General features: G+C 41.4%; 1 protein-coding gene across 1 annotated transcript; it reads left to right on the top strand.

Moving 5' to 3' along the window:
* Positions 1 to 1,801: 1,801 nt before the first annotated feature.
* Positions 1,802 to 10,987, top strand: MRPL39 (mitochondrial ribosomal protein L39). The gene is made up of 10 exons (XM_064152348.1): positions 1,802 to 1,910; positions 2,386 to 2,592; positions 2,926 to 3,065; positions 4,036 to 4,135; positions 5,354 to 5,421; positions 5,797 to 5,909; positions 7,255 to 7,320; positions 8,453 to 8,606; positions 9,805 to 9,852; positions 10,862 to 10,987. The coding sequence occupies exons 1-10, from the start codon at positions 1,838 to 1,840 to the stop codon at positions 10,946 to 10,948; spliced, it is 1,056 nt and encodes a 351-aa protein (XP_064008418.1). The 5' UTR covers positions 1,802 to 1,837; the 3' UTR covers positions 10,949 to 10,987.
* Positions 10,988 to 27,721: the final 16,734 nt, after the last annotated feature.

Below are 27,721 nucleotides of genomic sequence, written 5' to 3'. Positions count from 1 at the left end.
TTTCTATCAGAGCATACAGGCTTGTCCTCACGGAGTTTGACATTGTACAGCTGTAAAGTGATGTGTTTGGTAGTGTGTCTATAACACTTGAAAAAGGTTTTTGGACCTTTTATTTTTTCTCTGCTTTGAGTTCTTTATTTTTGGAATGTACAGTCTGAGGTAAAATTAAGGTGACATTAAAACCTGTCTTCAGTGCAGTACTAGGCACTGAGGCTCAAATGGCAAAGACACCGATTTCAGGGATGACACAGGGTAATGAGGCCTGCTGCAGTAAAGGGAAGGCAAGGGGCAGCACTTTGCACCCACTGCAGTGCATCATAGAATCACAGAATGCATCGGGTTGGAAAGAACCCTTGAAGGTCACCTTGTACCAGCCCCTTGCACTGACCACAGACCTCTTTAACTAGATCAGGTTGCTCAGGGCCCCATCAAACTTAACCTTGAATGTCTCCAAGGATGGGGCCTCCACCACCTCCCTGGATAACCTGTTCCAGTATTTAATTGCCCTCACTGTGAAGAACTTCCTCCTCGTGTCCAATCTAAATCTCTCCTGCTCTTCCCTCATCCTGTTGCTACATGCCCTGCTAAGCAGCCCCTTCCCAGCTTTCTTATAGGCCCCCTTCTGCTACTGGAAGGCCACTGCAAGTTCTTCCCAGAGACTTCTCCAGGCTAAATAATCCCAACACCCACAGCACATCTTCACAGGAGAGGTGCTCCAGAGCGCTGATCATCTTTGTGGGCCTCCTGTGAACACACTGCAGGAGGTCCATGTCCTTCCCATGCTGAGGACTCCAGAGCTCACTCCTGGCAAGAATGTCACCACCGCAGAGTGGAGGGGCAGAACCACCTCTCTCAGTGTGCTGGCCATGCTTCTTCTAATGCAGCCCAGCACAGAGCCTGCCTTCTGCGCTGTGAGTGCACATTGCTGGCTCATGCCCAGCTTCTCATCCACCAGTACCCACAAGCCTTTTTCTGCAGGGCTGCTCTCAATCTCATCATCCCCCAAACTGTATTGATAACAAGGATTGCCCCAACCTAGACAAAGGAAATTGCTCTTTGCCTTATAGAACCTCACAAGGTTCTTCTGAGCCCACTTCTCTACCCTGTCTAGGTCCCTCTGGGTGCCATCCTGTCCTTCAGACTTATGGACTGTACCACTCAGCTTGGTATTGTCAGCAGACTTGCTGAGGGTGCTCTTGATCCCACTGCCCACATCACTGATGAAGATACTAAATAGCACTGGTCCCAGTATGGGCCCCTGAGGGTCACCACTTGGCACCTGCTTCCACCTAGGCACTGAGCTGTTAACCCATTGGGTGTGACCATCTGCCCAATTCCTTATCCACCAAACAGGTCATCCATCAAATTCATCTCTTTCTGGTCTAGAGAGAAGGATGTTATGGAGGACTGTGTCAAAGCCCCTGTGGAATTCCAGATGGATGAGATCTGTTGGTCTTCCCCTGTCTACTGACGTAGTCACTCCACACCAGAAATCCCTTAGGTTGGTGAGGCAAGGCTTGGCCTCAGTGAAGCCATGCTGGCTGTCTCGAATCACCACCTCCCTGTCCCCCAAGTGCTTTAGTGTAGCTTCACGGGGCCTCCAAAGAGTCACTGAAAAGCAGCGAGCAAGGCGGGCACCGCTCGGCGGTGCTGCCAGCTGCTTCAGCGGCCCGCCCGCCGCAGGCACCTTCCGCAGGCGCCATTTGCTCCCGCTGCCTGAGAGGCCCAGCTCCGAGTGCTTGTCCCCGGCGCCGCCTGGCGGCCGGTGACGGAGCGGCGGCTGGAACCGCGCTGCTGAGGCTTTTGTTTCCGGCGGAGCCGGGGAGAAGGCACCGCGATGGCGGCGCTGAGCCGGAGCGCAGCGGCGTGCTGGGTTGCCCGCTGCTTGCAAGGCGGGCAGGAGCGGCGCCGTGAGTGGCGGCGAGCGGGGCCGGGCGCGGGTGTGGTACGACTGCGGGTGGGCGTCGGCTGAGGAGCGGCGGCCGCTGCTTCTGAGGTGCCTGGCATGGGACGGCCGGGCCCGGGCGTGCGGGGCCACCCTGCCGCGCTGAGTGAGCAGCCGTGCGTGCGGGCCGTGCCGCGGCGGCCGCTTTCCCTGCGCGGGACGAGGCCGTGGGTGCGGTGGCGTTGAGCGGACGCGGAACGGAGGAGCCTGTCTGAGAGAAGGGTATTGGCAGCGACAGGACGCCACTAAGCCTTAATTGTTTCGGGGTTTTCTGTTGTGACTCGGTGCAGGCATTGCAGGGACCAAGAGTGGGCAGTCAATGGGAGCTGCTTACCTAATGATAAGCAGCGCAGTGGTATGTCTTCGTCTCTTTAAACGACATCTTGTGCAGAGGCTTTAAAAACTCCTTATTGCTTATTTTAGATCGTTCCTTTCACCAGGGTTTGTCACCACATCACCTGTTCTACGACTAACATCAGAGGAAGTCATCCAGATGCGCAATGAGCTCTTCACCAAGGAGAAAGAGAGACAGTTGTCTCTTTATCCACGAATTGAGAAAATCGAAGTGAAATACACCGGGAAATCACACCCTGGCAGTGTGTTTGTAATGAACAAAGCTTTATCTACTCCCTACAATTGTGCCATGCGTAAGTGACTGCATTCTTCAACTGTGCCACTGATTATGGAAGCTGAAGTTTTTGTCATCTAAGATTGAAACGTTAACGTTACTGACATTTTAATGACCAAAGTGACAGACATGCATTCAAAATATTTGTGTTTGATAAGTTTAAACTGCATCTGTACTGAAATACATTAGCAGAAACAGCTGATTTTTGTAGGGTTTGTTCGCAGCTTGCCTTTCCAAGTCACTTACAAAATGTTAGTTTTGATAGATAGCTGTTCTTACCAAGCAGTAGTCTGAACTGCTGATTCTGAGAAATATGCTGAATAACTGTGTGATATTGTTTCACTTTCTTTAGACCTAAGTGAATGGCATTGCAAGAAGTCTGTTCTAGCTCTTGTGGATGGTGAAGTTTGGGATATGTACAGGCCCTTGACTAAATCGTGTGAAATTCAGTTCCTTACTTTCAAAGACGAAGATCCAGAAGAAGTAAACAAGGTGAGTCTGTATCTTATTTCATTGTAGACAACCCTGATTATGACCACTTGATTCCTTGTGCCCCATTCAGTTCCATGTCCATCTGCTCTTGGTTGTTGCGGCGATTCAGATATTTTTAATAATTCTCTGGCCATCATGGTTGTTATTAGCTGGACCAGAGTGTGGGCTGGGGATGTGCTGGCATCCCTTTCAACCTAAATTGTGTTCTTTTATGATTTTGTAGAATTACAGAATTATTTTGGCTGGAAAAGACCTCTAAGATCAGGGAGTCAAACTGTCAGCCCAAGACCACCGTGGCTGTTAAACTGTGTCCAAAAGTGCCATGTCTGTATGTTTTTGAAATCTCTGGGAACTGTGACTCCAGCACCTCTCTGTGCAACGTCTTCCAATGTCTGACCACTCTTTCAGGAAAGACGTCCCAGGTCTTTCTCCACTGGGCTGCTTTCTAACCACTTTTCCTGGGCAAGTTGTGTTGTGTGGGGTTATTGCAGCCCAAGTGCAGAATGCAGCACATGGCCTTGTTACACCTTATAAAACTGATCTTGGTGCCTTGATCTGTCCTGTCCAGATCCCTTTCCAGAGCCTTCCTACCCTTGAGCAGGTCAACAATCCCAATTTAGTGTCGTCTGCAAACCTACAAGGTGCACTTGTTTCCCTTATCTGAATTACTGATAAAGCTGTTAAGGAGAACTTTCAGATTTAAATACCTCCAGGGAAAATGTGATGTGCATTTCAAGTGCAGTTGTGATTTGATACTTTACATTTCTTTTTCAATTGATTCTGTATGGAGAATCATCTCCAAATAGAAGTTTTTAGCTACTAAGGAAATGAATGCTTGTGTTGACAGCTAGATTTGCATGTCCTTGAGTTAAATATCTATATCCTTTTGGAATAAGGAGCCTGGTGTTAATCTGGTTATGGGTCTGTTAGGTTCAAGGTAATAAATCTGTGTTTTGAAATTCTCCTATAGGCCTACTGGCGTTCCTGTGCCATGATCATGGCGTGTGTGTTAAAGCGGGCATTCAAGGATGAGTACTCAGTGAGTCTGATTAAAGCTCCAGAAGTGCCAGGTGATCTAAGTGTTTGTCTTGTCTTTTGCTGCTTCTTAAAAGAATGTCTAATAATGTTATCAAGCAAACAAAGGCTCATTTTCCAGCAAACGAAGACACACAGCACTGATCCGCATATTACACGTTGTTGTTGTAGCCTTTAATTTATAGTAAACACACTGGAAACAATTTCATTCCAAAGTGCAGAACTTTGTGTGTCTATGTGGTGTCTGGGTTTCAGATCACCTACGATTTTGTAGATTGAGTTAGCCACACAGGGACACAACCTTTTCATTGTGAAGTTACATGATTAAGTTATTTAGAAGATGTGATGTGTTTCTGTGAAAAATTAATTACATAAGCTGTGAGCACTTAAGTTACTGAAAATGACTGTGTATGCATGAGGTTGGAAGATTGCTGAAGTACAGAGAGGGTTAGTAACAACTTTTTCTCACCTGTGACCTGAATTGAGATACACAAAAGTGAGAAAATGCACAAAAGGGGAGGCTGTTTGAATAAGAAAGGCTATGTGGTTATGGATTTAATATATATTTGGTTGCTGTCAAGGTGGAGTCCTTAGACAACTGATCTCCTTTTCAGCAGCTGTAGTGTTTATCTTGATTGCTAACTGTAGAGTAGATATTTCAGTTCCATAAATATTTGGAATAACCTTGCATATGCTGAGCTATATCATTACACTGTATGTGTAGAAATGATGTAAATTTACTGGGTTCATAAGCTTGATTTCTAAGATGGTAGTAACTGAAGAAATTGACATACAGAGCATTTGAACAACTCTCACAGAAATTTGTGTTGCCCTTTTCAGACATTTATGCCATTCTTGCATTATGGATAAACATTTTACTTCAGCTTTGATGTTGTCTGACTTCTCTATTACAACTTAATAGTGCAGAATTACTTTTAACGTATCATGTGTGCAAAAGAATTCAAAGTGGAATTTTGGTGTTAGTGTTACATTAATGGACTTGTGTTACATTGACATGACATTAAAACTAATTTCAAATTTCTTTCTAAGTGAAATGAAATGAAAATGATCCAGGTTTAATCTGCCATTTGACTGTACAATCACAGGCGAAAACGTACATTTTGTGGTGCATTTCTTGAGATTCTGTTTTTCTTCTCGTTCATATACACATATGTATAAAAGAATATTATGGCAGTGAAACACATACTTTGTTACAAACATGAATGCTTTTCTCTTTGGAATTGGAATTGCAGTGATCTCTGGAGCTTTCTGTTATGATGTAATTTTGGACAATAGGCTGCATGACTGGAAACCAACAAATGTAAGCACAATAACTTCTTGCTTGAAAAGTTAGATAGCTTGCATGCTTGTCCAGTGGGTCTTTTTTAATGAGGGAGAAGTGGTGGTGAGGTTTGTTGTTTTTTTTTTTTTTTTCTTAGGTATATCTGCTACTAGTTTTGTTTGGGTTTTTTTTTGGTCAGGTGTACCCTTTGGAAGGTAGTCTTTGCATTTATCACGTTCTGGCTCACGTTATAGACTGTTCTTGGAGGACACAGACTGTTTTAATTTCAGATTAAGTGAAGCCTATGTTTAGGGTTTCTGGTAGATGACTCTTGTTTTGACTAATATTTAGTGCTCTCTATGCACTGCAACTGTGAAAGAGTTGTAACAGTTTTATGTATCAATTATTTTTTAGGACAACTTCCGTTCTCTTACAAAGGATGCTGGAAAGCTAATTCAGAAAGACTTGCCATTTGAAACACTGCATGTTGGAGCAAAAGTGGCATGTGAAATGTTTCAGCATAACAAGTAAGCATATGAGTTTGCCTTTCCTTTGGAAAGGTGATGAGAAGTTAATTTAAATGTGTCCTTGATTTTTTGTAAGTCTAAAATAAGATGTGACAAGTGATGTATGAAGGTACTTCTTCCACTGGTTTGAATGAGCATGCCTCTCTTCCCTTTGTTACACTTCCTCCTGTTCTCTGTAGCAGCCAGCAGCAGACATCTTTACTGTATGCAGTTTTGTGACAAATGGAAAGACTTCTGTGTTTAGAATCATAGAAGCAGTCAGGGTTGGAAGGGACCACAAGGATTATCTAGTTCCAAACCCCCTGCCATGGGCAGGGGCACCCTACCCTAGATCAGGCTGGCCAGAGCCTCATCCAGTCTGGCCTTAAACACCTCCACCTTCCTGGGCAACCCATTCCAGAATCTCATCACTCTCATGCTGAAGAACTTCCTCCTCACGTTAATGGTGAGCTTCAAAATTTCAGTGCTTCTGAGTTGGAGCTCTGTTGGTTAGACTTGGTCTTCTAGTTACTCTCAGCCTCTGCTGAAGTGCTTCCATATTTGGAGAAATGTAGATTTTCCATATCTTGATATCTTCATTTGAAGATTTCATTAAATGCAGTTTTTGAGCTCTGCAGGGGACAATGGGTAAAATACTCAGACCTGTGCTGTACAGGATGGCTCATTCAAAACACTCCAGTCTTCTTTGCTGAAAAAGATCCAACCTAAGTAAGTTTTGGGTGAAAAATTCTTTAGTCCATAGGTTTTTGGTGGTTGGAGAGATGTGAGGGAAATTCTAAGTAAATTATCATATTGTGAAACAAAATAAAACTATGCTAAAGCTCAAGCTGCAAAACAACTGTTTTTTTAGCCTGATAAAAAAGGTGATACTAATGTGACATACATACAGACACAATATTGTCACTGTGTTGGCTGACAAATATTGACAGCAGGTGGAAGGTTGCTTTTGATAATAGCTTTAGATATTATATGTGTATTTGTGTGTGTAGAAATAGCAGAGAACACTTTCTCTTGTAGCAGACCGGGTGCTGAGGTCCACACATTGTATAAAATCAGTAGTACACAGTATGGATGATATTTGAGGTCTGTTCCAATCAGATTGATTCTGTGATTGGTTCGATATCATCTACCCCATAATTTTTCCAGGAACTGAGGTTAAACTGAGAGGTTTGTGTGACATGATTTATGAAACATGCCAATCCATGTCATCATGCACAACTAAGGATTTAAACTTGTTTCAAAGCTCACATAAATGCAAGCATGATATTTAAGAATGTTTCTTAAGCGTTATAAGAACTAGGTATTAAAGGTGAGCATTTTTTAAATCCTTTTTTGTCTTCTTCAGGTACAAAATGGAGATGATAGAAAGAAAAGCTTCTCAGAATAAGGAAGGAACTGTAACATTACACAGGTGAGCAAAACAATTCTCAATCTATAGTTACTCAGTGAAAACTTGTATTGCAAATACTGTCTGCAACTAGGAAGAGTAAGTTACTTTTCAGTTTAGAGAGCAGTTGTTTTCATTACTGTTTGTAGCCTGTCTTTTGTTGCTTTGATACTTTCTCTTCCCCTGTTTTTATTTTTTCACACAACCATTGCTTTGTGATACTTAACAGGTGGTGGATCTCACTACATCTCTATTTCTTGTGATGTTAAAAGTGATAAGTGCCAGAGAGATCTTACTACTTTAAATGCTTTAATGTAAAATCCAAATAAACCTCTACAGCTTGTCAGGTTAAATAAGATGGAAACCAAAAACCTGTTTGAAAACAAGAGTTAGCACTGCATAGTGGGTTTTTCTTCTGAAGTTCTCAAGCTCTTCCTAACTGGCAAGCTACTACCTTGTAGTGTTGGAGGTGAGAATGGAGCTGGCTCTTGAAATATGGTTTAAGATATAAATGCTCTTTGCTGGAGGCAGGAAGCTTGTGTTGTGGCCTGCTTAGGCTAGTGTAGGATATTCAGTTTTCTAGATGTCTAAATTGTTCTGCATTTGATTTTGAAGTTCACATGTCTCTAAAGAGATACATGTTGTGTCTGTGGTTCCTCCTTCTTCCCTTCCTAGTTTGCTTAACAGGAGAGAAAATGAGCTCACCTGTTGGTTTCACGGAGAAGTTTGTTCTGAATGTTCTTTTGCTATAGATCTTTTTGTCTGGATTTCTCTGGAAGAGAAATCCCTGTGCAGATTGCAAATGCTGTACTGTGGAAAATGTGTGATCTTGGAAGATAAATGTACTTCTGGTGATTGAAAGAGTTACCCCACTTGTAAAGCAAATAGAACTTCAAAGATTTGTTAAACCTAGGATCCTCTTTCTAGACCTGAGCTTTAACTTTCATGAATCCATTTTAGGAAATTTGGTGACCTGTTCTTTGTATCAGGAAACTTAAAAATGATAAACTGGAGATTTGTTTGGAATTGGTTTGAGATGTGTGTGGATTTTCTTTCCTCTCTTTTGTAGATAAGATTTTACTAATTGAATAAAAATCATTAAGCTTGTGCTTCTCTCTGAGTATATTTGTCTTAGAGTGTTTCTTTCTCCCATCAGGTTTGGTGATTTTGTAGATGTTAGTGAAGGCCCTCATATTCCAAGGACAAGTTTTTGTTTCCAGTATGAGATAACAGCAGCCCATAATCTTCAGACTAACCAATCTGAATTAATAAGAAGGTTCCAGGGTGTGTCCCTGCCAATCCATTTGAAGGTAATGAATTCACTTTGTACAAGTTTTCTTCTTTTAAGTTAGGGCTTGTTTTCTGATCTTTACATGTTGTGCTGGTAGCTAAGCCTGATTCAGAGGTGAGAAAAGTAGCAGAAAGGGAAGGCTGATGCAGATGACTTATGTTGGATATTTGGGGTTGATTTCTGATCCAGAGCTATTCTGGAGATGAAATAAGAACTAGAAAAGTTTGCATCAGAGGATGCTTGATGTAATTATTTACTGCTGAAAGTAGAAATATCAAAGTAGAAATTAACAGTAACAAAAAGTGCTAGAGCTATGCAGCCTTAAACAAAGGCTTTGCAGAACTACCTATAGGTGGAGGCAGGAATCTTCTTTTCTATTTCTGTCGACTTACGTGATTTTGACCTGTGCTGTTGTCTCCAGAAAGTTTTCAAGGGACAGATGGGCACTGAGTTCCTAAACCATATCTCTGTGTACCCTTCTATGTCATAAAGACTTTAATTCCCATTTTAGCCTATTGCCCTCTCAGTGAGTGCCCACACTGAATGAATGTGAATAGCAGAATTTAACTCAAGTCCCCCAAAGGAATATGGGCAAATTGAACACTGAAATCTTAAGCAGTAACGTCTGAATTGGTGTCATGGATTGAGTTGAATCTGCTGCTGTTACTCATACCATGCTGCAGTTGTGCCAGCTTTAAAAAAATGGAAGTGCTAACTGGAGCAAAGTATTATGGGGCTCAAGTTCAGGTTGCAATGTGCAAGGCTTCCTGTTTTAGTTGCTGCTTCTGGATTCCAGGTTCTTGGGTGTTGATCTTTTCTGCTGGCATGGCAGTGGGACAAGGAGGCATGGGGGAGTAGTTTTCTGGCTTGGGCTTTTGGCTCGCTCGCTTCTGTTTGCTGCTGCTTTGTGCTGTGCTGATATAGATTCTGTACTGTATTTATCTGATTCTGATCAGTAAACTCTATTCTTATCTCACTTTTTTTGGTCTCAATCCTGAGTTTTTGAGTGTTACTTTTGCCTCATTTCTGTGTTGGGAAAACAGCCAGGTTAGCCCAAGCTGGTTCGATTTGCCCCATTTGGTTCTATTGTTAGAGTCTTGTGACATCATTTCTATGCACTTGTCAGAATCTGTTCTGTGAGAAGATGTTTTCTTTTTTCAAAATTTGAATTTTGGTTTTTGACCTCCACTAACTTCATCTAATGACATTTAACACAGGCTCACCACACCGTCTGGCACAAACTGCTGGAAAGATCGAAGAGGCTGGTAAGTTAGCAATGAAGAACAGCTTAGTGAATATAAAGATGTGCTGTGGCAGGGTAGAATTTCAATGATCAGTGGAAAGAACATTGCTTTAGGAATGGAAGTGTTCACAGGTGAAGAAAGACCAGATGCCTGTGAAATCTCTAAGCTGTTAATTATTACTTTATGTTATTTTCAAATGAATTTCTACAGTTAATGTTGATATTGCATGTGTGTAAAATATTTTCCCCTGTTTTAATTACAAACATTAAATAAAAAAATATAAAGATTGGGATAACACATGTTTACACTTCCCTAGATTTTGGGTAGTAACAAATTTTCTGGCACAAGTTTTGGAGAACACATAAGAAGGTGTTTTTTACAAGTAAATGCAAGGCTAAAGTTTAATACCAGTGAGTGACCCTAAGTGGAAGTAACTGGAGATAAGAGAGAGGTGTTTCAGTAAGCTGTGTAAATACATTATTTTGACTATTTTGGGCCTGTTTAAAACCAACACAGAAAAGCTTCTTGCAAACATACTTCTGGTAAAGAGGTGGACTTTCAAAGTTGAAATGTGCTAAGAGAAGCCTTATAGTGACTGAATAAATGCAAAAGGCGAGTTTTTAAGATAAACAGAATCGTTAAAATACAAGCTGCATGTAATCAGAGACTCATTTTCAAGGCATAGGCTTACATGTGAGAAATACTTAGTAAAATAAAATAGCAGATATTTTTGAGTCTTCAAATTGAGTATTTTACTTATGAAAGAGAAAAAAAAACCCACACATTGAGGGGGAAAAATAAAAGCCATGTATCTACTGAACTTGTTAGCCAAGGATGTGCCCAGAGCCTAACCCATTGTACTTTTCTGTAAAATTAGTTTGAAAGTGCTTTGTCATTCAGGTTGTTTAATTTTAGAGACAATATTTGTCTTTTTAGATCATTCCTTCTTGTTACAATGATAGTGGTTTCCAGGATCAAGGACAATTAAATAATGTTTTAAAATGTAACAGAATTTGTTATGTTTCTGCAGGTCACTGAAGAAAAATATTTGGAAGGAGCAGAACATCAGGAGGCAAAAAGTGGAAGTGAAGAAGAAAAAAATATCAGTTTAAATTAACCTCTAAATGTACATAATAAAATGTATCTTTTTACATGATCTATTTCTGCAACATATAAAATTGACTTCGCTACTTGATTTAAATTCTGTGGACCAGCCCATGCAGGACAACCAGGCTGTCAGCCAGCAGGAGCAGGAAAGTGATTGTGTCCCTATACTCGGCACTGGTGAAGCTGCAGCTTGAGTCCTGTGTTCAGTTTTGGCCCTCTCACTACAGGAAAGACTATGAGTTGCTGGAGTGTGTCCAGAGAAGGGCAACAAAGCTGATGAAGGGTCTAGAGAGTAAGTCTTAAGTGACTGAGGGAACTGGGATTTTTTAGTCTGGAGAAGAACAGGCTGCCCCCAAGCTATATACAGAACTAGATGAGGTTTATTTACAGGTTCTAATTTGGCTGGGAAATCTTTGCAAAGATGCTTATGGGCAAATTTAGTGATTTAGGAAAGTCAGAAAATGGAAAAGGCTAAGCTACAAGACAGTTTTATTCTGCTTAAAAATCAGGCTAAGCAAAGAACCTAGAGAATAGATTTTACTCACAGAGATGAGGTAGGACTTTAGTAATGATGCCTGTTGAATTTCTTTGTGGCAGACTCTGAAACTCGGGTTATATCCAGTCATGATCCACATGGCGTTAAGTCCAAGATGAATGAAAACCTGCCAAAATCAAAGGTGTCTCAGACACAGCTTCCATGAGCATGGATCATGGAGAGGCGCTGTCTTGGCAGCGCAGGGAGAGAAGCCGAAGTGCTGCCGTGTTCCCCAGCCCTGGGTAGCGAGCCGGAAGTCAGGCTGCGGTGTGGTGCAAGGGAAGCCAGGTCTGAGTGCTGCTGGCAGCTCTTCCTCAAACGCACTTACGGACTCGCTGCACTTGCAGCCTGGTGGGGGAGCGGCGCAAGCTGTGCAAGAGCGGAACTGCAGAGACTGGTGTGAGAGCGGGAGCCGTGCAAAAGCAGGAACTCGTCGCCTTTTTCCTCTGTTTATAGTTTTTTTCCTTGACAATGTGCCCACTTGCCACATGTGCTGGGCACAAAGAATCCAGCCCACCACCAGCCGGTCCCAGCACGGGCTTTCCGCAGTCAGTACACGTGTGGGAAGGGTGCCTTTGCTCTTCTGCCTTCAAGCCCGCCACGGGCAGAAAGCAGCTTCCGCGCTGCCTTCTTCCCCGGGGGAGGGGGGAGAAGGGATTTGGAGTGCCCCCCGAGAGCTTGTCCAGCACTGGAACTGCCTGCCTAGGAAAGTTTGGGTTGTCATCCCTCGTATTTAAAAGATGCGTGAGTGTGGTGCTTAGGGACATAGCGGACTTTGCAGTGTTAGGCTAGTGGTTGGATGTGATGATCTTAAAAGTATTTCATACTAAAAGATTCTATTGTATGACCTAAACTGTGGATACATATGAAGCCAGTATCAGACATTTCAGTCCACTCGTGACTCGAATGTCACTTAAAAAGGTTTTTTTTTTTTTGCTAGTAACTTGTATTACAAGTTATTACCCCTGTCATTATCTTGACTACAATTATTTGTCTTCCTCTGTGATTAGTGTATTTTAGCCTACTGACTGTAGTTGAACTGACAATTGGAAAGGGCATCCTCTTCATCTTGATTATAATTTCAGGATCCCTTGTTTGGTCTCTAATGAAGAAAGCTTCAGACTTGACATGATTGTAGGATTCCACCAGAAGACAGATTCTTGACTACTGCAAGAGAAAGTTGAGGCAAATGGGCTCTTTAAGGGAAAAACATAGGAAAAAATAATGACAAAACAAGCTCTTTCAGAAGCCCATAAAAAGTTACCAAAGATTATTTTCTTACTTGTACTGTGTTTCTGCTTCAAAAGACTCCAGTAGAAAACTCTGTAATTGTCATTGCTTTAGTAATAGAATAATGGCAGAATGTATAGACTGAAAAGTTCTTTTCAGCTTAATGTTTTCTGCAGTACAAATGTAATTAAAACTGGTTTTGCAGAATAGTACCAGGAATGTGATCTATTACTTGTATCCCCAGTGTTAGAAGATCTGTTATGCATTTTAGTTATTTGATATTTAAATATGGTGACTTAATTAAATTTTACAAGGGGGTTTTGCTAGATGATGCTTTCTGGCATTCTGTGTTTTCATTTCTAGCTCATTAGAGCTGTTCTCATTATACCAGAAAACATTATTATTACTTTTTGAAGTGCAAATATTTTCTCCATGTTGCTATTAACTGCATTATGTACTTTCTCATTGGTTGACACTAGTTTTGTAAAAGCAGGGTAGCAGTTTGGTGAAATATATTGAGGTAAGGAAGTCTTGCTTAGCTTAGCTGAATTAAGCACAGAAGAAGAAATGCCAAGTGGTACAAATAGCTTTTGGTGAAGCTGCAGAAATTTGCTTAAGGTATGTGTTAATAGACCTCTTATGCATTTCTGGGTTTAGGGCTATCTTCAGTGTACTGATGCACTCCAAACCTCACTGTATACCAGTAAATCTAAATAGCTGAATCACAGAATTGCAGAACTTCAGGAGTTGGAAGGGATTTTAAGAGATCATTTGGTCCACTCCACAAACTCTGGAACAGCCTGTTCCGATGCTCCATCAAAAACACAGTAAAGAAGTTTCTCCGGAGGAGACCTTCCACAGAGGGTGTGGAGTTTACGTCTCTGGAGACTTTCAAAGCCAACCTGGCCATGTTCCTGTGTGGCCTCTCCTAGATGATCCTGCTTTGGCAAGGGGGCTGGATCCGATGATCTGTCATCACCCCTTCCAACCCCTAACATTCTGTGGTTCTGCTATTTAGATGCACTGGCATGCAGTGAAGTTTGGAGTGTGTCAGTATGCTAAACAGCCGACTGCTGGTTTAGTTTCCTGTTAAATACAGCACATCTTTAAAGTACAGCCCATGCCTTCACACAGGAATTGAGAAACTATGTTTTGTGTGTGTGTGTTTTTTCCCCCATGTGATTAATGTTCCAGAGGACTTTTTGTAATGGAATCAGATGCTTATTTTTAAAAATGTCTTGAGTGAAGGTTTAAGAGTCCACACATTCTATGTATATTTGCTTAAGACTATAAATGATCTTTGCACTGAAATGCCAATATTTGTATTTCTTTTTAACCTAAGCTTTCAGAGTGTGCTTTGGCTTTAAACCTGTTCATAGGATCACAGGATATTAGGGGTTGGAAGGGACCCAAGGAGATCATCGAGTCCAACCCCCCTGCCAGAGGAGGACAATGCTAACACAGATCACAGAGGAACACATCCAGACAGGCCTTGAAAGTCTCCAGAGAAGGAGACTCCACAGCCTCTCTGGGGAGCCTGTTCCAGTGCTCTGTGACCCTCACAGTAAAGAAGTTCCCCCTTGTGTTGAGGCAGAACCTCTTGTGCTGTAACTTACACCCATTGCTCCTTGTCCTATCCCAGGGAGCAGTGAGCAGAGCCTGTCTCCCCTCCTCCTGGCCAGCCTTCAGATACTTATAACCATTTATCAGTCCCCTCTAAGGTGATTGTCCTGTTGCTCTGCTGCTGCTGAAAAAGCAGCTTTCTGTCTAGAGGAACACAAAACCTGCCGTGTGCTCTTTGGTGGTGGGATTTTTCCTTTCTTTTTTGTGTGTATATGTTTTTGTGTTTGTGGTTTTGTTGTTTGTTTGTTTGTGTACTTTGGTTTTTTGAATTGATTTTTATTTTATTAGTGTTTTTTGGTTGGTTGGTGTGGTTTGTTTTTTTTGGGGGTGTGTGTCTTGTTTTTTCACCTGCCATCTTTAATTAGCCCAGGACCATAGTGAGATTATGCCAGTGGGATCTGATCTAGATCATAGAATCATAGAATCAACCAGGTTGGAAGAGACCTCCAAGATCATCCAGTCCAACCTAGCACCCAGCCCCATCCAAACAACTAGACCATGGCACTAAATGCCTCATCCAGGCTCTTCCTGAACACCCCCAGGGATAGTGACTTCTTCACCTCCCTGGGCAGCCCATTCCAATAGCAAATCACTCTCTCTGTGAGGAACTTCCTCCTAACATCCAGCCTCTGCTTTCCCCGGCACAGCTTGAGACTGTGTCCCCTTGTTCTGTTGCTGGTTGCCTGGGAGAAGAGTCTTCTCCTGTGCATGACAGTGATCTCCACAAACTCTGCAGAAATGCAGGCCCTGAATGTGCAAACAGATATACTCCACTTCAAACTTTGGAGTAGTCCTGTTAGCTTGCTGGAATTGCTCTTTCACATTAAGTCAAGCACTGTTATCAGCATTTCCACAATCAGAGAAAAGTTTACAAAGCTCCTTAGAGTATTTGACAAAGAAACAAGCTCATGAGTAGAATTCTTCCAGGCTACTGGAAATAAAAGTGAGATGCAGACCACAAACAACTTTGTGTTGCATCGAGCAGTACTCCACCAGCACCGAATGTTGCTGGGAGAAAAGGCCAACCCCCACCTGCCTACAATGTCCCTTCAGGTAGTTGTAGACAGCAATGAGGTCGCCCCTGAGCCTCCTCTTCTGCAGACTAAACACCCCCAGCTCCCTCAGCCTCTCTGAGGGCTGTGCTCCAGGCCCCTCACCAGCTTTGTCGCCCTCCTGTGGACACATTCCAGTATCTCAACATCTCTCTTGAATTGAGGGGCCCAGAACTGGACTCAGCACTCAAGGTGTGGCCTGACCAGTGCTGAGTACAGGGGAAGAATAACCTCCCTTGTCCTACTGGCCACACTGTTCCTGATGCAGGCCAGGATGCCACTGGCTCCCCTGCCCACCTGTGCACACTGCTGGCTCATGTTCAGCTACTATCTACCAGCACCCCCAGGTCCCTTTCCTCTTGGCTACTTTCTAGCCATCCATTTTGGTTCTTAAGGCAGTTGTAGCACAACTCCACAGTCTACTCATGCCTGCTCTGTATTTCAGGAATCCAATCCAGAGTCCTCTTGGCTTTCACCAGGTGTAGAGGAAGGTGAGAGTGCTGCTTCCCCCCGGGAATGTTTTTAACCTCAGCTGGAATGTCACGTTTCAGATTCCGTGTTTGTTTTTTTTAACCCATCTCTCATAGTGTGAGGTGTGAGAAGCGATGTGAAAGGCGTATGGCTGGGTTGAAAACTCTGGAGAAGGAATTTCCCTTCCCCGACCTTTACTGAGGCGAATATGAGTCGGTGGGGGGGCCTGGGCGGGGAATTTACAGCAGCGCCTGAGGAACCCGCGGAATCCTGCCACAAGGTGGCAGCAGTGGCTCGGGGAGGAGCGGCGCTGCCTTGGCGGCGGGAGGGGAGAGAGACCTTACGCAGCGCCGGCTGGAGCCCCCTGGAAGCGACTCTGGCGAGCGCAGAACTGCGCTGCCGGAAATGCTTTTGCCGGCTGAAGGTCGCACTCCGGACTCCTCCGGAGTCACAGGGTGTTACGAGTTGGAAGGGACCCAAGGAGATCAGCGAGTCCAACCCCGCTGCCAGGGCAGGACCGCACAATCTAGCCCAGATCACAGAGGAACGCATCCCCAAGGCTGTTCCCGTCCTTAATGTCCTCATCCTGTCCCTCTTTATTAGTTAATACAAGGTCCAGCAGTGTACCTCTCCCGCAGACCAGTCTAAGCAGAAAAAGCTGGGAAAAGTCGAAGTTCTGTAGAGCTTGCTGCTAGCTCCCACCCTTGTCTGCACGGGCTCCAGAAGCTAGCTCTTCCTTTGGGAAGCACTTTGAGAAGTGCTAGGATTCACAGAGCACAAGAGCGGTTAAAAGAGAACAGCAATAGAAGGTAGTCTCCCCTGGTGGTCTCCCCTTCTTACTTGAGGCTAATATGATGGTGACAGCACTTTTTGAAATAGAAGATGTAGAATCCGTTCCCTCCTCTGCCACACCCGCAGAGAAAAACGTCTGTAGGCTTTTTGCAGGTTATGGATCATAAGGTATGTTGAGTGTCTTTAATTTCATCTGTGTGAAACGATGCTATTACCAGAAAAAATACTGAACATTTATTGGACAAGCATCAGAACGAAAGGAAACAGTGCTCACAGTAGCCACAGAGTAACACGAAGATCTGGTCTCCGAGCTTGGAGCCCTTTAAGTATTTTCCTGTTAATTGTTGGCATATTAAATGCCAAATTTGTCTCCTAAGAGGAATGTTAGAGCAGCTAGGCCAGAGTAATGCTCTCTTTCTTCTTTTAAGGATTTCTGTAGCTGGACTGCAGGGTGGTGCCAGCCTGGCTGGCTGTTGGGGCTGTGCTCTGACATATACCTGAGGCTATAGCTATATACCAAACTTAAGCTGTGGGGGCATATAAAATGCTGTAATAAGCTGGATGATGACAAAGCTCTGTCTGGGTGTGATCCTATATGTGTGTGCTCTGTTCTATCTGCCATGGGGCTTGGCCCAATCTTCTGCATTGGAAGTAGCTGGAAGAGATCGCTATAGGTCAGTCCAAGACCAAACAAGAAAATAGATGTTCATATTTCTCTGTACTAAATGCTACAGACCTCAGAAACTGAAAGGATTAGAGGAGGCAAAAGAGGCTGCAGGGTAGAGACCAGAGACTCCTTTCCTTGGCTATGTCTCTTTTTTATTAAATTGTTTTTCAAGTGTAAAGAAGCAACTTTTGTTGTGTGAAAGAAATACGGAGCCAGCTAAAGGTGAGGAAGATCCTAGGAAGGCACTGTACTGCAAAATAGGGATAATGGACAAAGGGGAGAATGGGGCGATTTAAGGCAATATACATAAGCAGAGGATGCCACTGGTCAGATTATTATAAGGAATAAGTAAGAAAGATTTTTTTTTTTAATGATTAAGGTGGTGAGACACTGGAAAAAGGTGCCCAGAGAAGCTGCAGATTCCTCACCTCTGGAAGTGTTCAAGGCTTGATTTCATTTGACTTTGAGCAACAGGAAGATGACCCTGCCCATGACAGGGGGTTTGAACTAGATGATCTTTAAAGGTCCCTTCCAGCAACAAAACATTCTATGATGATAGGGAAAGGGCAGGAACAGAAGTGCTCTTCTTTGTTGCACCTCTCAGTGGTAGCTCCTTGGCTTCTCTCATTCAACTTGTTATTCCTTTGACTTCTTCTTGAAGAGAGTTGAAACTTTTCCAAATTGCAGAATTTTTGCTCTCGAGCTTTTGCTTTTTATTTATTGGTTTTATCCTGAAAGGAAACTCCATACCAAGGTTAAAGATACATGATGTCTTCATCCTAAGAGGTGGCAGCAGGAAGGTTGACCTGAGTCAGTTCCAGTTTTGTACACACATTATCTCACCAACTGAGCTGTTTTTTTCCAAAGTAATATTTTGTAATTCATGTTATTGTGGATTTTGGAGATAGAAAAGGCAACTATGACTTGCTCCATAACAGAAGAAATTAAGTGTCAAGAAAGAGGACTTTTTTTGCTTACCAAGAAGTGAAGCTCTTCCCAGGGAAATTGAACACGTGCAAGTGATGAAAACCCTCAGTCATCAAGAGACGTCAAGCCCTTTTATGACAGCAGCCAAAATGAGCTTCCCCTTCTATTTTAACCTCTGGCAAGAAGCAATCCCATACTGCTGTTTGGTAGCTTATCTAAGGCTATACCACTCAGCTTTTTGCAATATTCTATTACATTTGAAGCCAAAAAACTTCCTAGTGCAGTTACATTTATTAGCTTTTTTTAAAAGGAATCCAGACACAGGAACTCAATATCATATTGGTGTTTGATGGGAAGACTTGGTAGTGGATGCTTTTTGAAGCATCCAAAAAAGTTAATGTTATCATGCTGTGGTCTTCCACAAGATTTAACCTCAGTCATGGACAGCATTAGCATTTTCTTCAGAGTAAAACAAAACCTCACAAACCTATTTAAAAAGTATCTGCTACTATAATATATACAAATTAATATGTCTGCTACTCTAGAGAATCAGCTATGCAAAAAAACCCCAAACATATAGATGTTTCAATGGCCATATTTATTATCTATGTGCTAAGTTTGCAGGTTACTGGGCTTGCTGCTTGTTCTCTGGTCACTGCATCATGGAGAGAACAAGCAGCAGAAAGCCCTGAGCCTGGGGCTTCATTTTTTTCTGGGGTCTCGGGGCCACATTGGCTTCTGCAAGAGAACTGATAACGCCAAGCCTTGCCTCAAATAGAGTGGGAAATGAAACTATACTTCACTGCTTCACTCTAGTCCCAAGAAACAAAAAATTCTGTGGACTCCCCTACTCTCTTTTGCCACAATTTCCTCCCCACTTTCAAAGCTGTTTTTCCTGCAAAATGAATAGGAATATGATTTTCTTTAACAAAATATGCTTCACCCCATTGTAAATCCTTTTGGAGCTATGGCTCTTTGGAAGGAACCAAGTTAGCTTTTGCATTTTGGTGGTCATGGGCACTGACCATATGCACACCAGGGGGAGCCATTGAATTTACAGCCTAGTTTGGAAAAGGTTTACACCCTGCAGCAGTTTTGAGTGGGAAAAAAATCACAGTCAGTGAGATGTCCTATGTGAGACTGTTTTGTATGTGAGACCATTGATATCCACAGAATTAACCAGGTCGGAAAAGACCTCTAACATCATCGAGTCCAACCTATCACCTAACCCTTCCAATTAACTAAACGATGCCACTAAGTGCCTCATCCAGTTTCCTTTTAATCCTCCAGGGATGGTGACTTCACCACCTCCCTGGGCAGCCCATTCCAATGCCAATCACTCTTTCTGTGAAGAATGTCTTCCTTTATGAGTGTTTACAGCCTTAAGGTGTTCTGTAATTACACTGCATGCTGGGGTTTAGTCAAAACATATTGACGCAGCACAAACTTTAGTTCCTTTTATTTCCCTTTTTGCACTGCCACCAAATTAGTATTTTGCAACCACACTATACATCAAGCAGATTTAATTAGCACATATGGAAGAGTTTTAAAGACTATTTCCATCACTTGTCTTTTTGTGATTGTGAATATTCAGTACCTGTTTTGACCTTCCACAAAGTAAATACGACAATACCTTCCTATTTCTCTGGAATTTTCTGAGATGACTTCTACAAGTTTGGAATGCACTGGTAGCCTTATTTCCTACTAATGATCCATTGACCCATTTCTCATAATGAGCTCACAGTAAAGTGAAACATTTTCTTTCCTTTTTTTTTTTTTCATTTGCATATAATAACATTCACTGGAAATGAATAAAATGGACATGCCAGAAGCTTAATTCGTCGTTTTTCTTTCCTAAATACAATGAAAAACATTTCAATATTTATATGGGAAATAAAGCCAGGAAATCGGAAAAGCAATAAACCAAAAAACATGCTGTTGCACTGAAAATGTTATGTTCCACATCTCTGTAAGGAGTTACAGATATGTGAAGCTGCTTTTCCCAGAAATTCTCAATCTAGCAAACATCCTATCAAGTATGCCTATGTGCAGAACAACTCATCTTTTTCACATGTGGATGAGCAATGGAGGTTTTTCCCAGCATAGCATTGACTGAGTCACAATTTCTGCTCACCTCCCACAGCAGCGGATTATTCCATGTGAATTCTGGTAAGAGGCATGATACAGTGTTAATGCTAATATGTAGGAGTCAGTCAGAGGTAAAAACCCCTATCACGATTAGCATTAACAACATACAGCCTACAGAAGAAACTCCGAGGAGCGTAGAGACATAAAGAACAGAAACCACTGTTTTTTCCCCCTTGATAGACCTAAAAAACCAAAAAAGACAAGAAGTTGTCAGAAATGCATGTTAAAAAATTATGTCAGAGAAAGGACAGACAGAGGAAAAAAGACTTGTACATAATTAAATATACAGATCTATGTGCTGTACATGTGAAACTGGTCAAACCTGCCATTGTTTTAGTTGCTTGTATAAAGAACTAGGGCACATTCACTATTCTCTGCAGGACTTCCATCATTCTGCTTATTGAATTCTGTCTTGCACTACTTTACTTGCATTGCATAGAAGGAATACAGATTATAGCATAGCCTTGCCTGCTGACATTTTTTATCTGTCAGGTAATGAAGACTTCTAATATTAGCTAAGTTCCTCAAAATGTTAAGAACACAAGACAAAAGCAAAAAAAACCCACTGAAGATAGTTTTTACATATCTAAGAGAAAAATGCCCATCAGGAGAGCTGACTGTTGGATGTAAGAATGTAAGAAACCTGGATAACAAAAGCTGTAATTTCATCAGGATGCAGTGTTTGTGATTAAGCAACAAATATTCCTTTGGATTCTGGGAAAAAAAGGAGTACTGAGCAGAGCCAAAACCTTTTGAAGAGCCCTATGGAGAGCTCCTACACCCTTATGTAGGCTAGAAAGAGATATTGATTATAGTTGTATGTGTTGAACTGTACGTTATTTGCTAATCACTTCTCAATATTAGCCAGTCACTGATACTGTGACCACAAAATCAAATAAGTGCAGAATTGTTTTGGCCAAAGTTTAATATTTATTTTTAAACTTCTTTCAGTCTATTAGGAGTTCTCTCTTGAAAGCCAAGAAGGCAGGGGGGTTGGACTTGATAATCTCATTGGGTCCCTTTCAACCCCTAACATCCTATGAAGCCTATGAAAACATAGTTTTAGAAATAGGCAATTCTACAAACTATTTCACTAATCTGCAAGGAAATCTCATGATGAAGTCGAAGTGCACTCAGTAGAAGGAAGGCCAGAGAATACTCTTTATATATCAAATCACCTGGTTTTTAAAAACAATTTTCAGTTACTTACATCAGTAATAAGAATGGAATAGTTGAAACTGTCATCACGAGCAGGCTTAGAAAGGCTGAAGTAATGACCAGTTAGTTCTCTGCTGAGCATGTCTTGATTGAAACAACATTTTCCTTTCTCCATCCTTCTAAAGTGAACATCTCAGAAATGGTTAAACCTTGTTTGCTACCTGTTTGGTCTCCCAGTAACCACTTAAAAAAAAAACCAACTACTGCTGTTTAAGAAAAAAGTGACAAGAAAAAACAGCATGAGCTGTGAGGCATTACAGATAACTCAATTTCAGGGATATTTTCTGTATGTAAATGCAAAGAAACTTAGGCACTTTTATAACTTCCCTACTCTTGCACACAGATGTTTTAAGAGGAAGTTAAAATGTCATAGTAAGACCGTGATCTAATTTAGAGATTTTAGGGAAATTACATCTTGCTTTGTGCCACTCCAAATGAAACCAGCCAAGTACCTGACCGTGATATGTAAGTAGCAAACAAAAATTCCAAGATGAATATAAAATTCTAGTAGACAGAAAAAAACCCACGTGGGTTAGAAATCTCCAAACCTCAGCTTTAAAGTGATGATTCAAAATTCTGGTGAGTGCTCAGATTGGACTCCTACTGATGTCAGACACTGAGACCTGTGGTGTGACATTTGCATCTGTAAGCAATGAAGTGAACGGTTTCTAAACCTGTACCTTAATACTCTTAAATGTTGTGTGTCTGTGTGTGGAGGGTGAGGGGAGTGGGTCAGGGGAGGAACATGAGAGATGCAAATTAAGGTGTTCATTTTACATTTATTTATTTATTTATTTATTTTTAGGAAGTAAGCAAACTAATTCTGTCAATAAAAGGCTGTTGTCTTACCTGAGCTTTCTGTGGATTGAACCTACTTTGAGCAGGGATTTGGATTTTGATGTCCTAAAGAGATCCTTTTCAACCTAAACTATTATCTGATTGAATTATCATGCTTTTAATGTCTCTAAGTCCCTGACTCCTTAATCACTTCCTGGCAGCCAGTGGGCACACATCTTTATGAAAAGCTTGATGCAAAACGTCTGTTCCTTTTGTGGGAGCGCTAAATTTGGCTTCATTAAGCCTAGGCAGTAGGACAAAAGCTCAGGAACATGAAGCTTCTGTTACCTCCGAGTCTGTTGCCTGAAGAATATTTGCAGAACATGTTTGTAAATTTGCACTTTTTAAAAGGTATTCAAGGTTGCTATTCTTTACACCACGCTCCCTGAACCTTTGTAGGGTTTGCCAGAGACTCCTATGCATTCTGTAAAAAAGGAGAATAATTTTGTTTCTGGACCACAGCTGCTGTTTGTGGTGGATGGCATTTTCCTCTTCAGCCTGTCTTCTGCCGTCAGTCTTGGAGAAGGGATGGTTTTGAGATCTCAAATAGCTCTAACAATTGTTTCTCTAAAGAAGTTGAAAGAGTGCTGTGCTTGCACGTGCCTGCTTCCAACATTGATGTTGGTCAGTGAGGTAGAGTCTTCATGCAGCATTTATGCTCTGCAGCTTTGCCCCAAAGCCATCCCTTCCAGGCAAAACTGGATAATTGAGTAGCTGTAACCAGACAGGCTTTTGTACTTCCATAATTCTGGCTTTATGTAATGGAATAGTGCTTGAGTTGCCACCCTAGCATTACAATTTTGAGCAGAAGAGCTGCATAGTTTCTCCAAAGCTGCAAAATGTTTTGCTTTTGTCTGCTTAATGCAAAAAAAAAGTGGAAAAAAAAGAAAAAGTTGTGCTTTATCAGGAAGTGGTAGAGGTGACATGTGCTTCCTCTCGCTGAACCTTTCCAACAGCCGTTTCTACAGCTGGTCAGCTTTCCACTGCATGAACATTATATTGCTGCCTGTCTTCTCACATAGCTCCAATAAATGTGGTCTTGATGACCATCTACCCATACTTACAATAAAATAAAATCCATATTAGCTCCCTTGTAACATTACACAAGAAAAAGCTTGTAAGATCTGATGTGATCTCTCTCTTCCTCTTTCTAGCACTCTCTAGAGTCACTAACATCAGAATAACACATCTGTTTCTCTTATCTGTTGATGTCTGGTCATCAGGTGCCATCCTCTCATCTACTTTTCTGTTCTTTCATCTGTTGTAGTCACCTCAGGTAGGTGGGTCCTTTAATTTAATTTTCAGACTTCATATCTATTTTTATGGCTATTTCCTCCACAGAAGCTGTCCATATCAGAATTCATCATTTACACTACACATCTACCCTTTGATTTTTTATCCCTCTTTGACATCTGATATACATGAAAATGCCCCACCTTGTTTTTTTTGTTACTGCTCTTTTTTTGAACAGTTCTCCCACCTCTGTGGCCAGGGGCTTTGTATTTTTAGCCTTCATTTAATCATTGAATGATCAATTAGTCATAGAATCAGAAGATGATTTTGATTGGAAGGGCCTTTGAGAGCATCGAGTTTAGCTGTTAACCCAGCACTGTCACTGCTAAACCTGGTTGCTCAGTACCACATCTGCATGTCTTTTAAATGCAACCAGGGATGGTGGCTTCACTTCCCTGAGAGGCCTGTTCCAGTGTTTTAAAACCCTCTTGGTGAATTATTTTTTCCTAATATCCAACCTAAACCTCCTCATTCCTCTGAGATGCCTCTTTGTGTTTCTTAGTAGCAACATTTGATTTAAGACATGCAAACTGCAACACATATTTTTTTTCTCCACTGTCATCCCTGCTTCATCTCCACGTGGATTCAATTCTTAAACTGCAACACATATTTTTTTTCTCCACTGTCATCCCTGCTTCATCTCCATGTGGATTCAATTCTTATGACTGGCTTTTCTGTCAGTACTATACAGAAGTGAACTGTGCCACCAGCCATGTTCCTTACTATACTTCATCTACTTGGAACACACTTCCTAGAGTGAGGGTTGATGCCCTAAGCCTGTTAGTGTTTAAGAGGATATGGACAATGCACTAATAATATACATTAACTTATGGTCAGCCTTGAAGTGGTCAGGAATAGATTATCATTGTAGGGCCCTTGCAGATTAAATAGTTCTGTTCACTTCACTTCACTTCTATTCTATTCTACTCTATTATCCTCATATTCTCATCATCTCCTTCAGACAAACATTTTTTCCCCCACAGTTCCTTCCTCCTGTTTGAAGTACCCACTACAGGTTAGCTTCTGCTGTGAGAGTTTCAAGAAGTCTGCTAGTGCTTTCTGAAGAACCTGTGCGTCAGTTGGGATAATCTGAGAGGCTCTTAGTTTGAACTATAAGGTTTAAACCCAAAATGTAGAATGAGTAAATATTGACAGTATTTCCTCTGCTTTCATATACACATGCAGACATATATTTACTTTATTCTCTTTATAATTGCCTCTGCATGTGATGGTGCAGTACTAATGTAATTGAGATCCTATTGAGACCTATGGCATTACTGAAAAATAATTGCTGACTAGTAACTTTGCAGACTACAGTAATTCTACTTTGTCTTGCAGAATTTGTGGACATCATCATATTCATAGCTATTTTTATAACCCATATATTTAAAAAATAATCTATGAGTTATTGAGGCACTTTAAAAGTCTGCTCAAGTGTAGGTAGCACATTGTTCTCTAACCTAGGATTTGATTTTGTTTGGTCAGTGAAATAGCAATGGTTATTCAGTTCATCCAGTCTATGCTCATATCCCTTTCAGGAGTGCCACAAGTACAGTTCAAACTACTTAGTTTAAAAGCAACCAGTGTTCATTTCCCCACCTGTACATTGATAGATCATTTTACAGCACCTGAGTGCACAGTCTGAGTGGTCTTATGCTGGTTCACTGATGGACTAGAACTATCCAGCTTTTTAGTCTAGTTAATGTGGCTATTAGCCAGTTATGACTCTCTGGTCAGAATGATCAAATTCTTAACTATTGGTCAGCTGAGGAGGAACCTTTCTCATCACTCTGGAATGAAACTCATTTGGATTGGTAACAAAAGGCCATGACATCCTTGATAGCACTTCCCAATATAAATATTTTGTGAAAACCATGTGCAGTTTAGGAAAGTGAATCCAATTCTGCAAAGTTTGGTAGCCAATTTAGAAAAGATAAAAGGTATTTTCTAAACAGTAAAAAAAAACAAAACAAACAGACATTTTGCCTTTTGGGGAACCTCATCTGAAGGTGCTTAGGATTGTGCTATCACCCTTGTTACAAAACTCCTTTTTGGTGGGAGGGAGCAAGGGAGGAAAGACAAATCACCAAGGACAGAAATCTGCACTGCTCATGCACATGAGTATGCACCTGTACAGTCGTGTTGGAGGAATCAAACTGTGATAGACTGATACTTTGAAGTTAAAGAACAGAGGCCTATATTGGCCACAACAGCCTTTGAAACAGGCCTAGGAAGACTCAGCCTTTTATTTCCATTTACCTGCATATAAATGAGATGTAGCTCACAGGCATAATGTCAGCTTAACCACTGAAAATAAACTGAATGCTGATTGTGGTAAAAAAAAACCTTGCATGAGCTTTGGGGTCTGTAAAGAGAAGTACCAGCAAGCAGACTGTGTGAACAGCTTTGTAAGGGAGATGGTGCAGGACTCACATCACCCAGTTGCATCTATAGAAAGATTAGGTCTGCAGTCCATGCTGTCTGTCTGCTTATCTCAACATTCATCAGAGAGCCAGAGAAATGGGCACTGGCCACTTTCTTTGAATGCCCTCTGGAGATACCTATTTCCTTTTATTTATCAAGATGAAAATTTAGTACAGTATATGAGAGTGGCTTTTGAATCTGTCTAGCAAAACAGGCATGAAAAAGAAATCATTTTTGTAAAAAATAAAACTGAATAGTGCCAGTTTCAAAGATGTTTACACCTTCAAATAGCAGAAATCTAGATCTGATTGAACAGAATTAGGGTTAGTATGATGAGGACATTCTGTAACTATTTTAATCATGTACAAAAGACAAAACAGATATCCATCATCAGGTACCCTATTTAAATTTTCAGAAGGACTTAAAGTCCTCTATTCTCCTCTAATTTCTCAGAAAATAAAGCTGTTGTTTTAAAAACACTTAGAAAAATACTGAATTCAATCCTCTTACTTAAGACACTGGAAGAGCTCCACAGATGTGTATGTGGGTGGAGTAGGCTTTTCTCTACTGAAAACCTCCCTCTAAAGTAAAATGTACCTCTATTTCATCTCATGGATCAAGCAGCCAGATTACTTTTCTCATTGTATTTCATCTTTTTTGCTTGTTCCTTTGGAAATTAAGAACTGCCATATTAAAAAAGTTGATAAAAGAAGTGATTAGTCTTAGATATTGGCTGCCAAATTGGAGTTGCAGAGTGAATTTTTATGATCAAACGAAACATTGGAATTTTCACCAGACAGATACTAATGCTGAGCATGCTGCTTCTGTTTTGATATGGATATGCATTTCAAGAAAGTTTCAAAATGGACATTTAAAACACTTTCATTTCAAATAGAATTTAAACCAACCATAACTAAATGACACAAGTCTAATGGGTACATTTTAAAGAAGGCATTTCTCTCTTGCTTATTTATGAAACGAGAACCAAAACTTATCCAGTGTCCAAAACTACTTGTATAGCCACGACTGAATAAGTCATACTAGTCTGTACAGTTACATTTCCCCACTTCAAAATATCTCTGGCAAGCTGCAGATTGTCAAACCTATTCTAAATAGATAACTGAAACACTGTAGAAATTATCTTCTATATTGCATAGTCTACTACCTGTTTGTCCCAAAACAAAAAAAAAAGAGGGATGCAGGATCTAAAAAGCATGCCCCATGTCCTCTTAGTTGTCTGCAGACACCTTTCTCATGCATTCTGCCCCCTCAGTTACGTGAGTTCACTTCCAGAAGATGGCAAACGTATTTGGTTTGTATTCAGGACTGGTTGTCTGTGTATGATTGTGGAGAGCTGAAGGCATATTTCCTTAAGGATGCCTGCCTGAGTGTTTCTGCATGTGTGAAAATGTTTGCAGTTTAGCCTCTTGAGGTTTTTAAACCCTGCCCTAGAGCCCCTTCTCCTGGCCTGCTCCCATCTCCTGCAGCATACAAGTTTCTTACTTAAAAAAAAAAAGGCACAAACAAAAACAAACAAACAAAAAGTCAAAGAACCAAACTGAAAAA

This window comes from Pogoniulus pusillus, chromosome 12, assembly GCF_015220805.1.
Source record: "Pogoniulus pusillus isolate bPogPus1 chromosome 12, bPogPus1.pri, whole genome shotgun sequence".
Classification (NCBI taxonomy): Eukaryota; Metazoa; Chordata; class Aves; order Piciformes; family Lybiidae; genus Pogoniulus; species Pogoniulus pusillus.
Note: the sequence above shows the minus strand (reverse complement) of the source record. Positions and strands in the feature narration are given on the sequence as shown.